The sequence below is a fragment of the Glandiceps talaboti genome, chromosome 9 (assembly GCF_964340395.1).
Source record: "Glandiceps talaboti chromosome 9, keGlaTala1.1, whole genome shotgun sequence".
Lineage (NCBI taxonomy): Eukaryota > Metazoa > Hemichordata > Enteropneusta > Spengelidae > Glandiceps > Glandiceps talaboti.
Genome location: NC_135557.1, coordinates 14155315 through 14172022, shown reverse-complemented (window position 1 = coordinate 14172022; position 16708 = coordinate 14155315). Strand labels below are relative to the sequence as shown.

Below are 16708 nucleotides of genomic sequence, written 5' to 3'. Positions count from 1 at the left end.
TTTGTCGGACAAGTCTGACAAGCGAAGTTTGTATTTTCTGAGCACGACAAAGGCAAAAAATAGTACACCATTTAGCACTCTAATTAGCATTCTAATTTTCGTAAAATGTGCTCATATTTCGCAACCCGACCCACTGAAATCATGAACGTGACATCAAAATAAATTTCATCTAATATAAACACCCACTGAGTATGGGATAAAAGTATCATACCCCTAGTATGGGTGTTGGAGCTTTCGGATCGGGGGGTTATCCGTCCTTCACGCACTAGTTTGGCGAATTACCATCAAACCTTTTACTCAGTATGTCTTCCTATGCAATACGTTGAGCATGGCGTCCACAGAACCCATGTAATACTTTCTATATCACGTCCTCGTACACTTTGTCCAAAATATGTGGAGTGTTCATTGATGTCAGTTTGGGCAGTGATGTTGCTTTGATATGTTCTCATTATTTTTTACACTTTGCGCATAAAATGATATTTCACTATCAATGTACGTTTCTATGTGATTCAAGTGAGGTTTCCGTGCTAGTTTTATGCGACACAAAGCATTTGACAAAACCTCCTAAAATCGGACCTACTGTATCGTTGTGGAACCACCTCTATTCCAGCAACTCATATCCAGGCCGTAAAGATCATATCTGCACAGATTTGGGAAGCTATACAATAGCTGTATTCATTGAAAGGCAAAACCTGATCGTACACCTTAAGCGCATGTGTTTTTTTATCATGTTGTTAAAGACCAACCTAAGTATAATTGAGTATAGCTAAGTATATTACTGAAAATAATGTTAGGTTATCTTAAGTAAAATCGAAATCAGTCTACCAGGCTAATATATATATATATATATATATATATATATATATATATATATATATATATATATATATATATATAAATTATATATATATATATATATATATATAAATTATATATATATATATATATATATATATATATATATATATATATATATATATATATATATATATATATATATATATAAAACATTGAGTGTCTGATGATCGCAACATGCGTGAAACTCCGAGTTACATCCAAGAAAGAGTTCCAGTACTACCAAAACTATATATATATATATATATATTGATTCCGTCCGTGAACGGGAACATTGGATTTTTACGATGTATACTAAATATCGACGTCAACGGTCCACAATCGATAGTGTTTATCTCCACAAATAATACTGTTACCCGCAATGAGTTCCCTAATGAATAAGGGAAATATTTTGAGTTCACATCATGGATATTCATCACCAATCCATATTAATATGATAATACAACATTAGAGGGGGTTAGTGCCAAATGGACGCCTAATTCTTTATGTGTGATTTGTTTTCACTTTTAAAACAATCTTAAGTTTGTTTTGTTGTGTGTGATTTCTGATCAGGCCAAATAAAATAAATTGTTTGGTTCCGGTTATCCGACCCCACCTCGTTTTTTCACGCCGATCCTAAACTTTTTTTTACGTATTCGAGAAAAATAATAACAAAATCGCGAAAATCATGGTCTCGCAAGAAATAGTGAATGCGGAAACTGACATCAACTTAAAAAGACAATATACAACTGTTCTTCCAATCTGTAATGATATGACTGTACATCTGATAGGAAGAAATACACAACAGAGAGACCATTTGGAAATTGATGGAAACCCTGAACTAGACACTCACACATGAAAATATATATATATATAAAATTAAAAAGAATCTACCTACCCCACCTATTCTAAAATTGAATGTAATCGGAACCAAACATTTTTTACGCCTCACACAAAATCACAAACTATATTCTGAGATATAGCTAGGCAAACACGTAGATAAACGTTGGTCAAGAGTCAAAACAGCCTAGTAAAAAAAAAATGTTTCTTTTTTTTGTCATTTTCAAAAAATGTATTTCATCACCTATCGGTGATATTAATGATATGTAGCTGTTCTATACATGCTATATCTCGCAGCGACTGTAATTAACCAATGTCGCTGTGTGGTGAATTTGATCGCGAAATATTAGGAGATATCCACAAGATATCCATCAATTAAGCAGTGAATGTCTCTGTGATAGTTTGACGATTTACGTGTAAAATACAAACTTCGAAAGACGCCTGTAGTGATCGCTAAAAATATTATACTTCTATATATTATTATTTGTATAAGTGTTCGTTTTTACGGATCCTAGACTAGTAGTTTTTCGAAACATTTCGTGTTTTCGCGTGTCTGGTTTCGAGTATTACACACGGCCTTCTCCTTCCTCCTCAATCTCCTCCCGGCCCATACCTTTGTTTAACTGTGTCGTTGTTACTGATGACGTCATTGTGCGAGATGAAGCAATACGGGACAGGACATCACGGAGAGTACTTGAAGATCTTACCAGTAGACCCATTCTTGGTGTGCAGCAGGTCGACGTGATGTTTCGTAACTCTTTCTGCAAAAAAAGGCTAAACATATTAATATATTTTATTGATATGCTGATTTTATTGATATGCTCGATTTGATTGGTTAAAAAGCTATGATATATTCATGCAATACCCCCCCCCCCGGGAGATGGTATACCAAGAGATTTAGACCAGTTAACGAAATGTATGCATATATTAAGTTCACTGGTCAAAACCGACTGATATACCATTCCAAAGGGGTCTTTTATAGCTATTTTACTATACCAGTATATTTTGAGACATGCATTACAAATCGAAAAAAAAAGATAAAGGCCAATTAAAAAAAATAGCGTGTTTTTGATAACCTCGCCGACCCTAGTTTAAACTCCAACCATAAACATTTTTTAGGGATACAATAAGGTAAACTGGTGATAATTTATTTCTATTTCCATGTACACCTTCATGTCTTTGCCTAAACTGTGGTCTTTTTTTCTGGAGAAATGTATTTCAGAGAGAAACCAGGTCTTTTTATAGTATAACAGTATAGTCTGCATAACGAGTTAGTCTAATTAACTTACACTTGTCTTTATTTACTTCTGTTACACATTATCAAATATTCTCGGAAGTATTGTGACCGACGAATATCTTATATCTTGGCGACGTATGCTTATTTGAGTAAATTGAATTAAAGCTCCACACTACCTTTCCTATTGTCTGAAGTCATGTTATCCGAAACAATTTTTTTTTATGCCAAAGGGTTTATGATTTTATATTGCTCGGAATATGAATACTTTACATATAGCTATTTTGACAGTTGATTTGAAGGAAATCAACTCTTAATATGTACACCGCGTTAAAAATGAATGAATGAATGAATGAATGAATGAATGAATGAATGAATGAATGAATGAATGAATGAATGAATGAATGAATGATAAAGTACATGACTGACTCACCCGAAACCGTCCCATCATGAACGTGTAGATAACAGGGTTGACAAAGCTATGGCTCATGGCTAAAAAGGTCATGAGATGAAAAAGTCTCATCATCTCAGGTTTGTTGTCGGGGTTGAGGACTTCCGTCGGATAGTACTGGACTAGAATGTAAAATATCTGAATTGGTAGCCAGCAGATGAAGAACGCCAGTACAGCAATCACTAACATAACAAGGATCTGTTAAATAAAAAACAACAACAGTTAAATCAATATGATGTGTGTATTTTAAACACGACGTCACTGGTGCCCTCTTTGTGCGTGCATATGTGTGTGTATGTATGTATGTATGTATGTATGTATGTATGTATGTATGTATGTATGTGTATATGTGTGTGTATGTGTGCGCGTGCGTGCGTGCGTGCGTGCATGCATGCATGCATGTATGTATGTATGTATGTATGTATGTATGTATGTATGTCTTTGAGTGAGTGAGTGAGTGAGTGAGTGAGTGTGTGCGTGTGTGTGTGTGTGTGTGTGTGTGTGTGTGTGTGTGTGTGTGTGTGTGTGTGTGCACGCGCGCATTATCGGCACTTTCATTGACAAGGGTCAACCGGTAGTAGGTCAAAATGCCTTCACGCGTCAATTCACTCGCGTTCTGTTACATATATATGCGGTTCCCCAAAGTGACTTCTTCGGATTTCGTACAATCGATCATGTGACAAAAAACAAAGGAATTTTCAGCACACGGCAAGTATATTTTGAACGCTTTCGAATGTAACAAGCTGGAAGTCAACAGTTTCATAGAGCTGTCCATCATTGAGATGTTTACGTTCTAACAAAGTCCAAGATATCTCTCAAGAGCTACGAACCTAGGCAGAAATGTACCGAATGATAGTAGAACCTTACTCGAGTCACGTTCGTGACTTCGTTATTATCTCATTAATTATTAACTTTTATAAGTTGGGAAAATCTCCAACTTTGGAAAGATTGTTTTCCCCCGATCTGGAGTGGTGTGGAAATGTTAATTGGTGGTTTTGCGCATCCAAGAAGTTCGATAAAAACGTATCGACTAGTGGTACACGCCCTACACAGTATGGACGCCAGCCAACGAAGTTTGTTACAGGCTGTTATGCTGTCTTCCAGTCACCAGAATGATGCATGCAGGTGATGAAATTATTCTTCGTGGTAAAGACCAACTTTATTCGTGGTTAGAAAGTAGTGGTAGACTGTCTTTTGAGAAATGTGGCATATTATGTTCAAATGTGTATACAGGTAGCTTAATGAGGCTTAATTGGTCAAGGTGCGCCTGGCATACTCTCGCCCCTAGCGAGTCAATTAGCTGTAACGTTGTAAATGCGCTTCTCTTGTTATCAACCCTTTATCCAATTCACTTCAAAGGATCGATAAATATGCCCTTAGGAAAGGATCGTTAAATATGCCCTTAGGATATGTCATATAGCTAAAACGATGCAGGCTTGGTGTTTCACTAATGGAACATTACGTTTCTGACACATACACTGACATATGTCAACTCTAGACTAACAATAACAGAGACACAATAAACACAGCATGATCCATTGCACAACCACACTGAACACTGTGATAAGCATTGTTATTCTTTTACAGTGACTTCTGATGAAAAACATTACACATGGGCGTGATGATTTTTATGGCTGCAAATGTGTATTTTCTAACTGATAATCAACGTTTCATCTTGACTACTTCTACATCCCCACAGAGCACGGCTGCTATGTAATTGTTTGTTTTGTCTGGGGTATGTATTAAATGTCATGTCACATGAGAGAAACACGAAGCCAACATCATTTTAGCTGTATTATTACTTAAAGTATTTGTTTTCGAAATTTAGTACTGAAATCGCCCCTAGCTACTGTAACAGTTACGATTCTCGCCAAATCGGTTTACATAATAGAAATATATACGTTGTCTTCATACATGGCAACGCATTTTCGGACTCTCTTTCATCCCACACATAGCCTCTGGGACGATAGCGTAATTATATATATAAGTGCTTTGCTTTTCTACAAGCTGAACTTTGGCAAGCCGACCAGGCCTAACTTTAACCGTTTATGTGTAGTTTTTCGATGGAATCCACACTTTTATGCCAAGTTAACATTATTTAGTGTAGTACTTGACGTTTTAGAATACGCATACTAAATTATTACATATGTACCAGACTTGTGCGCGCGCATATTACTACAATTGTCGCTACGCTCGTGAAAGTACGGGCGCCGAGAATGCATGCAGGCACTCGTGCAAATACCACGAGTAGGCCACACTTGCACTTGCGTGTCATGGGGTAATGTCATATTATATGCCTGTGTTTCGTTTGTTCATTATGCTTGAATATGGTAAGAATGCATATCGGGGCAAATTCACTCTCCAACCTTTGCCATATGAAAGCTTCCTACTGTTCCTTTTGAAATAATAAAACAATTTTGGGTTCACCGTCTACTCAATATTCGGCGGCCATTATACAATTTTAGGGTGGCAGTGAAATACTAGATGGGGTCGGGTAACCGGAACCCAACAATATTTTTTAGGCCGTAGTACAAAAATAACAAATTTAGGTTGTGCCCCTTTAAATCTGAGACAATCACATATATGTATAAGGTGGTTGTACTGTTACCAGGGAAACACCCACAATGCAACATACTCACCCTTCTTTTGATTCTCATGTTGATTTCATCTCGATTCAGGTCCTGATTTCCCGGAGTAGTATGTCGACATACCTTATACCCAATTCGCCCGTACATAGCAACCAATGTGAAGAAGGGAATGGCAAATAGCACGGCAAAGTTAACCAGTTGATAGATTTGCTCATATATTACTCTTTCTTCCTTTACCAGCAGCACACTTTCGCAAATTCGTTTAACGTTGAAGTCAATGTAATATGGGATTGCCCGATAACGAATCAGCTGTCCAGAACACAGGACCAGAGAGGAAATCCAGATTATAGATACCACCAAGCCTTTGTGAGACGCTGAAGCTCTCCTGTGCAAAGGGTTCATCACGGCCTGGTATCTATCTATGCTTACGGCGATAAGAGTACCGGTGCTGACCATGATCGACACCTATTTAAGGAAAGAAAACAAAATAACAAATAAATGTCGAGAAAGAGATCGAGAGGTAGATCGCGATCGCGATCGATGGAGAGACAGAGCTGCAAAGAAAAAAACAGGAGAAAGTGGGAGACAAATTAAAGAGACATACATACAGACAGACAGACAGACAGGCAGAGAGACAGACAGACAGACAGACAGGCAGACAGACAGACAGACAGACAGCTGCAAAGACAGTCAGACAGAAGAAAGTGGGAGACAAATTAAAGAGACAGACAGACAGACATACAGGCAGGTAGGCAGACAGACAGGCAGACATACAGACATACATACATACATACATACATAAAGACAGACAGACAGACAGGCGGGCGGGCGGGTGGGAAGGCAGACAGACAGACAGATAGACAGACAGGCAGGCAGACAGACAGGCAGACAGGCAGACAGAGAGAGAGACAGGCAGACAGACAGATAGACAGACAGACAGACAGAAAGACAGGCAAACAGACAGGCAGACAGGCAGACAGACAGACAGACAGACAGACAGACTGTAGTTAAGTGCACTTCCAATCGTTGACCTCAATCACATATTACATTCCAGTGGAGTACGTGTTGTGTCGATTTCACCATTTTCTTTCTTCTAAAATCATGTCAAATTATTAATTATATAGACGCCAATTACGTTCCAATTTATCAATGATTGAGCAACGTGTCGTTTCACTAAAAATGCAGCAATAATTGATGACATGATGTATTCGTGGAAGTAATGAGGTAAGTTTTCACCTTATAAGATTAAATTGCATTATTAATGTGCTTAGGATAATTTGACATCTCCTTGAAGGCTTGTAAGAGTCTCATCACACTTAATGAATGATGAGTGATGATTCCATAACTTGCATCTTATTAGCCCCCGCCGGACATAGTCCGGAACGGGGGCTTATAGATTGGGTTCCGTCCGTCCGTCCGTCAGTTCGTCCGTCCGTCCGTCCGTCCGTCCGCCCGTGCGTGCGTCCGGAGTCATATCTTGGACATTCATTGACTGATTTCTTTAAAACTTAGTAAATGGATAATGAACACTGAAAAGAGCATTGTTGTTCCTTTGCAGACATTAGAAAACGTCTCTTGGAGAAATCATTACCCATTGAGTTAATAATTTGCATGGTTTCAACAGATTACTTTCCTGTTGATATTAGATCAATATGATTAATTTGTAACTAGGTCTGTTCAATTAGATAAATTGTACTTAGTTGTTGCTGGTTGAGTAGACCGATAGTTCAAGTGGTAGAATACCACTCACCAGGCAGGCTACATTCAATAAAAAAGTACTTTATTCATCGAACATGACTTGAATACACTAGGCTTTCATTAAATTGAGCTGACTTGCATTTTACCAAAAAAACACAGTTTTACTAAATCTATATCTGCATAACAGCTGTGCGTGGCATCTGTGTAATGTTATATTTTGCAGGTGAAGGTATCTGAGTGTGTGCTAGTAATATCGAGTCCTATAATTGAAATGCTAAGTCAACGCCAATTTACCAGTAACTGTTTCAGCTCTATATATTGTGAGCCTCTTTTTTAATGCTGCTACGTAAATCATTCTAGACGAACGTCTGTATTAGTTTCAACCGACACCTCGTACGTTCATTAAGACGTCAAAACTATTCAGTTACACGCTTGTGGAAAGTTGATTTCTTTTTTTCAAGTGACAAATTCCGTTAGAAAGTCAGACGTTTCGTAATTGGTTTATCGATCGCACTAAGTAAATCCCTGATGTCTTGATCTGTTTCCCTTTAACTTTCAAATATAGTGACTTATGACTTGAAGTTGAGGATTTCAATACACATGGATCCTTCTTCTTTTTAACTCTCCTAAAGATAATTATGTTTTGGCTCTGTCTGTCTGTCTGTCTGTCTGTCTGTCTGTCTGTCTGTCTGTCTGTCTGTCTGTCTGTCTGTCTGTCTGTCTGTCTGTCTGTCTGTCTGTCTGCCTGCCTGCCTGCCTGCCTGCCTGCCTGCCTGCCTGCCTGTCTGTCTGTCTGTCTGTCTGTCTGTCTGTCTGTCTGTCTGTCTGTCTGCCTGCCTGCCTTCCTGCCTGTCTGTCTCTATATTAAATATATGGTATCATTAATAATCAATTAACGTATCGATATAATACACTGAAGAAGGACAAATGTTTTGTTCAAAACATGTCTGCTTCTCAATCAAAAGTGGAAGAAGAGAACTAGTAAAGACAAAGAACAATCATCTCTATTATATCGTCATTTAAACTACTTTTTTGTAAACATCAAATTCACCAATTACTATCTATTGATTGAGATTTCTATCATACCAAGTTGTATTTAAGAACATGTTGTTTTATTGATACACAATATCTTAGTTTTTAAAGTGCCAGGTATTTCATTTGCAAACGGATCATGAATGTTGGCAAATTAGTGCATTTCAATTAGACAAAATACCGCAAAATCTGTATTCATTCACTCTTGTTATTTTAAAAGCGTGTGGCATATATATCTCACTGATTTTTGCATGGTTGTATCAAACAGGGCCAGGTGAACGCTAACTTGCAATGGGCTGTAGCTCGCCAGCTTCATTATCACTTTATTGGAGACACCTGAACACCAATCTCCAACGCATCGGTGATGTACATGACATCCTTCAATGGCGAAAGCTTTTGCCCTTTCAAAGATTTTACGTCACACGTTCGCTACGTATACTTTAAAAAAAAATATTTGATCCTAAAACATTCATGGTATTAGTAATAATTAATTGATAGATAAAATACACTTGGTCGGTTTTGACATAGATTCCGTTAAATTACGATTTTGTACAATTCCAACGAAAGCTATTGTACCATATACATTCAAATTTAGCAGTTGCTATGCCAACCAGCGACCAGTGTTCCTTTACATATCTTCCAATAAATTGTTCTACTGATATAGACATTTCTTGACACCCATGTGAGCCATTGCAATAAAAGATATCCATTAGTCTAACTAGGTGTTTGGCGACATGTATAAACAGCGTCATATCTGAATCCAAACATACTGTAATTACAATCCATGACATCGCCTTGGTAAAAATTGTTGGACAAGTTAATTGTGTGAGAATTGAAACAAAAAAACGAATCAAAGCAGTATCTTCAGCAAACAAAATCAAATCAAAATAATGTGTACAATTTGTATGGTACATCACAGTAAAATAACAGTGGCAATCGACTTAAGCGTCTAAACATAATAAGATATTTCTTTACAAATAGATTGGGGCTTTGCTAATAGAAATCTCACTTTGGGCTGTAACATACACTTACATGCAGATGTATCGTTTATTTATAAAAGGAAAAGAATCGTAACTAAAGATGATCCCTGAAGAACACCGCAGTTAATGACACATTTCTCTAAAACTATATCATTTATCTTGACAACTTCTATTCAATTTGAAAGAAAGGTAGCTACAGAGCCAATTTGGAACCCACAAATCTCCATTTATTTTCCGTCCAAAGAGGGTGTCATTTTAAAAAATAATTTAGCTTGATTGAAGAAATATAGGCTCGATCAGGTGATGAGAAACATATATTTAAATATGGCAGCCCTACTACAGGTATCTGAATATCATCTTCATTTGACGCATTGAAGCCTTGCAGTACACGTCAGGCTGTCGCTTACTGTCCAATAATTAGTTGCTGTAACTCGATTTAAATTGCATCGATGAGTAGGTGAAATATTGCTAAAACTAGACAGCTATCGTCTCAAGGGTAAAACTCCACTAGTTTATTTGTTTCATATACAGCAATATAACAATATGTGCCTTATTAAGGAATCGATCAAACATGGTTTAAGTGTTACAGATAGCATACAATGACATTTGTAATATATAAATATATATATAGACTGGCTAATAAAATGGCATTTAGTAATTAAAATAAACGAGATTTGTAATATGTCATAAGTAGCTGTCACTCATCTTACCCTATATAGAAGTTACACAATATATCTGCCATGTGTTTCTTTGCGTAATGTTATTAATCGTCTCGTAAAAAAGAGAATGTCCATGCTCGGCCTGCTCCATACCGATGTTAAAGAACACCTTAGATTCAAAGAATACCTAGGGATTCTTGCCTTAATAAGATCAATAAGGAAAAACATGATATTATTTTCAGGATATTAACGGTCAACGTTTGCCATTATAGAGGGAATTTGTTAACTCGACCGTGGTGTGATGTAAACATAGTGTTTGTGTTGAATATTTGTAACTGAACAAAATACTGTCATTACAAATGCACATCATCACTAGCATACTCCTGTGCAAGTTTCATTATGTGATAGGTAGGGTACTACACACATTAAAGGCAGTAGAGATATAGCATGGTTTATGTATGTATGTATGTATGTATGTATGTATGTATGTATGTATGTATGTATGTATGTATGTATGTATGTATGTATGTATGTATGTGGGTGGGTGGGGGGGGGGGGTGGTGGTGGGTGGTTGCCTTACTTCCTGCCTGCCTGTAATCAATGTATATCGGGGATGCCTGTGTCACTGCAATAACCATGGCAATCATGTACTATTTGTAGAATATTTACAGAACGGTCTAATACACAACTATACTCCTGTGAAAACATATCGGTTTCTCGTGTTGTAATTTTACGGGCACGATATAAGGCACTCGATATATTATACATGAAATTAACACCGTGTTATCTGTACGACATTCGACTAGGGACAACAGTGTTGTTAATCATAAAATTATTGGTTGCTAGAGCCGTATTGAATGACAAAGCAGAATGACAATACAAGGATAAACTCACTAGATAATTAAACGACGAAGGAAATTAAATTGATCAACACGAGAGACAAATGTAACTTAATAGTCTGAATATATACACACAATATGTTCCAGAGGTAATTCAGTTCATGGTGTCCAGAGACATTAAGAGTAATCTTATAATACCCATGGAAGCGAGGTATGGGACTGGCATATCACTGTTTTTAAAAGTCGTACGTTCTTGTTAATGAATATTTGTTAATGCCAAAAATTAGAAATATTCCCATTCTCCTATTGTTACTATCTTTTACTCTAGGGGCACTGTGTTTGAACTAATAAATATCGACGGTATAGGCACTGTAGGCATTGCCTCATTTGAGGATCCTGGACAAAAGTAATACTGTTGGGCCCGCGGCATGATTGAGATTTTCATTTCCTCTTTGTTATTTATGAAGTGTCTTTACGATCTTTGAAGTTATTGAAATCATACATCTGCGCAATTCTTCAAAATTGTATAAAGTAGTGTATAAAGTACAACTTCCCCCTTATCAGGTATTTATGTGTCCTCTAGCTTTATCGATCCGTAAATTACATTCAAACATTGCGTGATTGCGTCTTAAGGGCAAGTGGGCACATAAATAAAAGCAAAAACCACTTTGTAAGGATAACAATAGAACAGACACACCTGCGATGTTCTCAACGAACTCTGTTTGTTTTGGATTTCTTTTGTCTAGAAAAAGTTGGGAAATTGCCCCCTGACTTGATTTTATATATTAAAAATAGGTACAATGGAGAACCAATAGAGAATGGCAAATGACTAGCCTGGCAAAAATCTCATCAATAATTTGCTACATTTCATTTTCTGATTTCACAAATATCTTATTAAGATTGCTAAATGTTATTATCTGGCATGACAGATATCTCACCAACAGTGCTACATCTTATATCTGGCTTGGACAATTATCTCACTAACAGTGCTACATCTTATATCTGGCTTGGACAATTATCTCACTAACAGTGCTACATCTTATATCTGGCTTGGACAATTATCTCACTAAGATTGCTACATCTTATATCTGGCTTGATAATTATCTCACTAAGATTGCTACATCTTATATCTGGCTTGACAATTATCTCACTAAGATTGCTACATCTTATATATGGTTTGCCAATATCTCACTATGTTATATTGTTTGACAAATATCTCACCAACACCACTAAATGTTATTATCTGGTTTGACAATTATCTCACAAATATCGCTACATTAATATCTGGTTTGACAATTATCTCACAAATATCGCTACGTTTTATGATCTGGTTTGACAATTATCACACAAATATCTCTACATTTTATTATCTGATTTGACAATTATCTCACTAAGATTGCTACATTATATTATCTGGTTTTGGCAATTATCTCACTAAGATGGCTACATTTTGTTATCTGGTTTGACAAATATCTCGCCAACATTGCTACATTCTAGTTTCTGGCTTCAATTGACAAATGTCTGACAGCTTGCTAAAGCTTATCGTCTGACTCTGTGAAAATCTTGATCATCTGTCACGACAAAAAAAAATACGATTGTTTGATATTGATCTGCCTGAAAAAAAAATCAATGTACCTTATTACAATGTATATGATTTGGCCACGATAGATAATTGCAGCTCACGCAAAGGAAAGTATCACAACGTTGGCAAGAATTTTGTCATGACAGACGATGTTAATACACCGAAGCCTCGATCGCTACTAGAGTTGTAAGGCCATTGTGGAGCTGTACGACAAAATGTAGCAATGCTAGTAAGATTGTTGAGTTTGACGACAATTTGTTGATACTCACGTGATATACATGTGATATAAATATATCTCCGTTGTAATATAAATATGTTTTCATGCCAGATGTTTCAATTTGTTATACACCAAAAGAGTAATGCCAATAGCTGTCATTGTGATATTAAATATTAAATCCTGTATGGTTGTGCGTGTGGCAAACTAAACAGAGTATCTCCAATTGTTGACGAAATCTCACATACAGTTAGAAGATTACCCTGCAAACAGATTTCCCAACACGTGTTAGTGAAACAGTGTCATAATATGTCGCTCTTTTAAAAGCCAAGTCACGTTTTAGCAATAGTGTTTTCCCATCTGTAATTCAGTCACATTCAAGTTATTCCTTTTAATAATATTAAAAGTTTTATATTTGTTAGTAATCTTGTTTTTTTTAATTTCAATCAATCAATCACGAGTTTGTCATCGCATCGCGGAATGTATATTTTGCTGTTTCAAGGTACATCACAACATTTTCCCAATGTAATTCATCTTCATTGGCATTTAATATATATATTCATATAAGTATAAGTGTCTCGCTGGAGAGAACAGTGCTCGATGCAGAGTTTCACACTTCCTCAGCGATCATCAGACGACTGATAAAATCGGGATTGTCAAGATCGATATATCCACTTAAATGTTTGTGTATATATTGCATAACATGATGGTCAGACTAAACTATTCCTTGCGGAGATTTACTTCTATAGTTGGCAAGGGAGTATTTACTTTGATGGCGACATTTCGAGACTAAAACATATTTCTTGTTCAGTAGCATGCTCTTTTCAGCATTGATTATACATAGTTTCTCAGTTAAACAGAGATTACAACGTTTTGTCTCATTTGTGTAAGCAGCGGTTTGTATGTGTGATGTGTGTGTGTGTATATATATATATATATATATATATATATATATATATATATATATATATATATATATATATATATATATATATATATATATATATATAATCTGAAATCATGATACCGTGGATTCATGTTCAATGAACGGTTAATATTTAATTTTAATTACGATAGTATGGAAAAAGTATGTCATCATTTCTATATTGCATCGCGTACAATTTTTTATATGCAGTGATCCAAGAAATGAAACAATAGTTATTGTTTCTAAGACCAAACAATGGCACAAATCGACGAGTGGGTATTGTTATTGTTACTTCAACCGTAAAAGCATGAGTTTTCATTCTAGATTCTTAGGGGCGAGATCAATAGTTCAATGTAGGGTAAAAACTAAATTCTTTTAGTTCGATGCATGGTGGGGGAGGGAGGGGGTGGGGGATTTTAGTTCTCGTCCTACAAAAAAGTTTTTACATTTAATGGAATGCTTTCCCCTAAATACAAATATTTATTTAAAAAAATACAAATTGAGAAATGGATGAATTTAAGCGCAGGTAAATTTATACCACTGTGTCAATAAAAGTGACGATTTGTCCTCAATACATACTGGCTTTGTATTTATAGCAGTACATATTACTACATTATCTGAAATTGATTGTGCTGTTTGGAATTTTGAAACAATTTTCAATTTCGGCTAATTAAGTGAGAAGGGGTGGGAATGGGGATGGGATGGGGACGGTCTGAGACCCAACTACAAGAATTTAGATGTTTATCGTATATTTAACTATTGATCTCGCCCCTTACATTACCTTTATCTTATACGTAAATTCACATGGATTACATAGGATTGTACTGGGCCATACTTTTCACTTTCGCACACAACTAAATAAACATTTTTTTTTATTATATAGCTCTGGTTTCGACAGCCAAATTTGAATCCCAATCTGAACCGCTATTAAAACAATGGGAAATGGTTAGAGTGATCAAGAGGTATTTTCTCGTCTGCTAATATTATTTTTCTTCATCCTTAAATCCACAAAATAACACAACGTGAGACGATATTTTGAAGCCCACATAAAACCATTTTATTCTATACGTTCAAATGTGCATAATTTCCCACTCACCCACACGTAAGCGAAATTTACGGGTATTAGAATATATTTGGACGCGTTAAAACTATTACATTTTTTAAAAGCATTAAATGAAGCCATTTCCTTTGTCACTCGTAAGGTAATATTTCTAGGCGTAATTGTAAAAGTAATATTATATATCTAAATAGTAATTTAGACTTATTTCCAACGAAAACGGGCTCTCCCTATACCCACCCTTTCCCAATCCTCCGTGGTGTACGGGAGTCGTTGCACACCATAGCATGTTTTTAAAATCATCTCATGTGAATGTGTCGCGTGTTACGTTTAGATGTTGGGGTCCCAGTATTGATGGATATGTACATGGTTTAATGTTGGCACAGAATTCAAAAAAGAGAGGAAAGGTAGGTAGTATTTATACATACCTGTTGTACGTACTTCGTGATGGGACACATGACATCACCGAATGTCCACTCATTTAGTATAGCTGTTGGTACGTGGAACGGCATACAGAAAATTGCCATGCAAATATCAGCGGCTGCGAGATTCGTTAAATACACTTTCAGATATGTGGACAAGTGACTGGATTTCTTTGACACGATAATAACAGCCCAGTTACCCAACATAGAGAGAATGAAAGTTATGACATACGCTGTTATCAGCAAAACGATCTCGTACTGTGCTAAGGTATCGTCCACTCCACTATAGCTAGTGCATGGTATTATTGAACAATTCAAGTACCAAGAGGTAACATTAAGAAATGGATCCATGGCAAGCGCATTTACTCGTCTAAGCGGATGTTCTAACGAGTTCAGTTTTTATAGGTGGGATGACAATACATGCGATAACAACAGCGCCTCCTACGTTGTGTTGTTGGCTTTTATCCCAGGGAAAGTTAACGTGTCTGTGAATAGCTTGCCAGTTTCGGTGTTTTATGCTTAATGCCAGTTAGACATCTACTTGTTCAACCCAAACGGCCCGAGTCTATGACGCAAGACCCTGTACATATTAAGAGCAATGATAACTTTAATACCGTAGACACACATTATGGAAGTTCAACAAAACGTGTTTAACTAGCAACGATTTCACCAACAAATGAACACCGAAATAAGCCAAACGATGTAATAGCATACGATAAAAAATGATAACAAAGTTAAAAACATATGGCGAGTACTGGCAAACATATGGCGAGTACTGGCAATAATCACGACTTTATGGAAACCGTATGGGTCTCAAATGTTATGTATATGCATTCATATGATAGATTGCAAGACAGTGTAATCATGGAATTATACTTCCATTGTGTAATTGAGTGGAATGTTATGACTTGAAAGAATAACACAATACTTACGCAAACCATAAATCCTACACGATAGGGTCAATGAGCAAACGAGAAACAGAGTCACGAAAGTATCTCATTATGGATTTACAGATTAACACCATTTTGTTTAAACGTTGTCTTTCACATTGCAAAGTAACCATTTACAGCTAAAATGATGTAGGCTTGATGTTTCACTTACGGCCAATATCGTTCAGGATTTATGGTCAAACATGTCTGGTAAAGGCGTCATTTAATCAACTTACATCAACAAAAAGTGACATAAGTACCGTCTGTCCAACTAATGTACGACCATGCGTGGGTGGAGGGTCTATGGTTGAACACATGATTCATTGGTGAACAATGAAGGGGAACAAGGAGTGGTTTGAATTTGGCACTCACTGTTTTATAGTATGCTTGTCTAGCTGGCTGCGCCCACACATGGTCGTACATT

The 16708-nt window shown here is 36.4% G+C and overlaps 1 protein-coding gene across 1 annotated transcript; it reads right to left on the bottom strand.

Moving 5' to 3' along the window:
• Positions 1-2240: 2240 nt before the first annotated feature.
• Positions 2241-15706, bottom strand: LOC144439845 (RYamide receptor-like). Its single transcript, XM_078129079.1, has 4 exons — positions 15362-15706; positions 5999-6412; positions 3342-3557; positions 2241-2435 (listed from the first exon to the last, which is right to left on the bottom strand). Exons 1-4 carry the CDS (start codon positions 15704-15706, stop codon positions 2241-2243), a joined length of 1170 nt encoding a protein of 389 aa, XP_077985205.1.
• Positions 15707-16708: the final 1002 nt, after the last annotated feature.

Bases quoted from the DNA above. Each gene is read 5' to 3' on its own strand.
- LOC144439845 (XM_078129079.1), bottom strand. From the start codon at position 15,706: ATGGATCCATTTCTTAATGTTACCTCTTGGTACTTGAATTGTTCAATA. The intron at 6,413-15,361 runs GTATGTATAAAT...TTCCTTAAATAG, and splicing joins TCACGAAGTACGTACAACAG to GTGTCGATCATGGTCAGCAC. The intron at 3,558-5,998 runs GTGAGTATGTTG...TTTATTTAACAG, and splicing joins ACATGAGAATCAAAAGAAGG to ATCCTTGTTATGTTAGTGAT.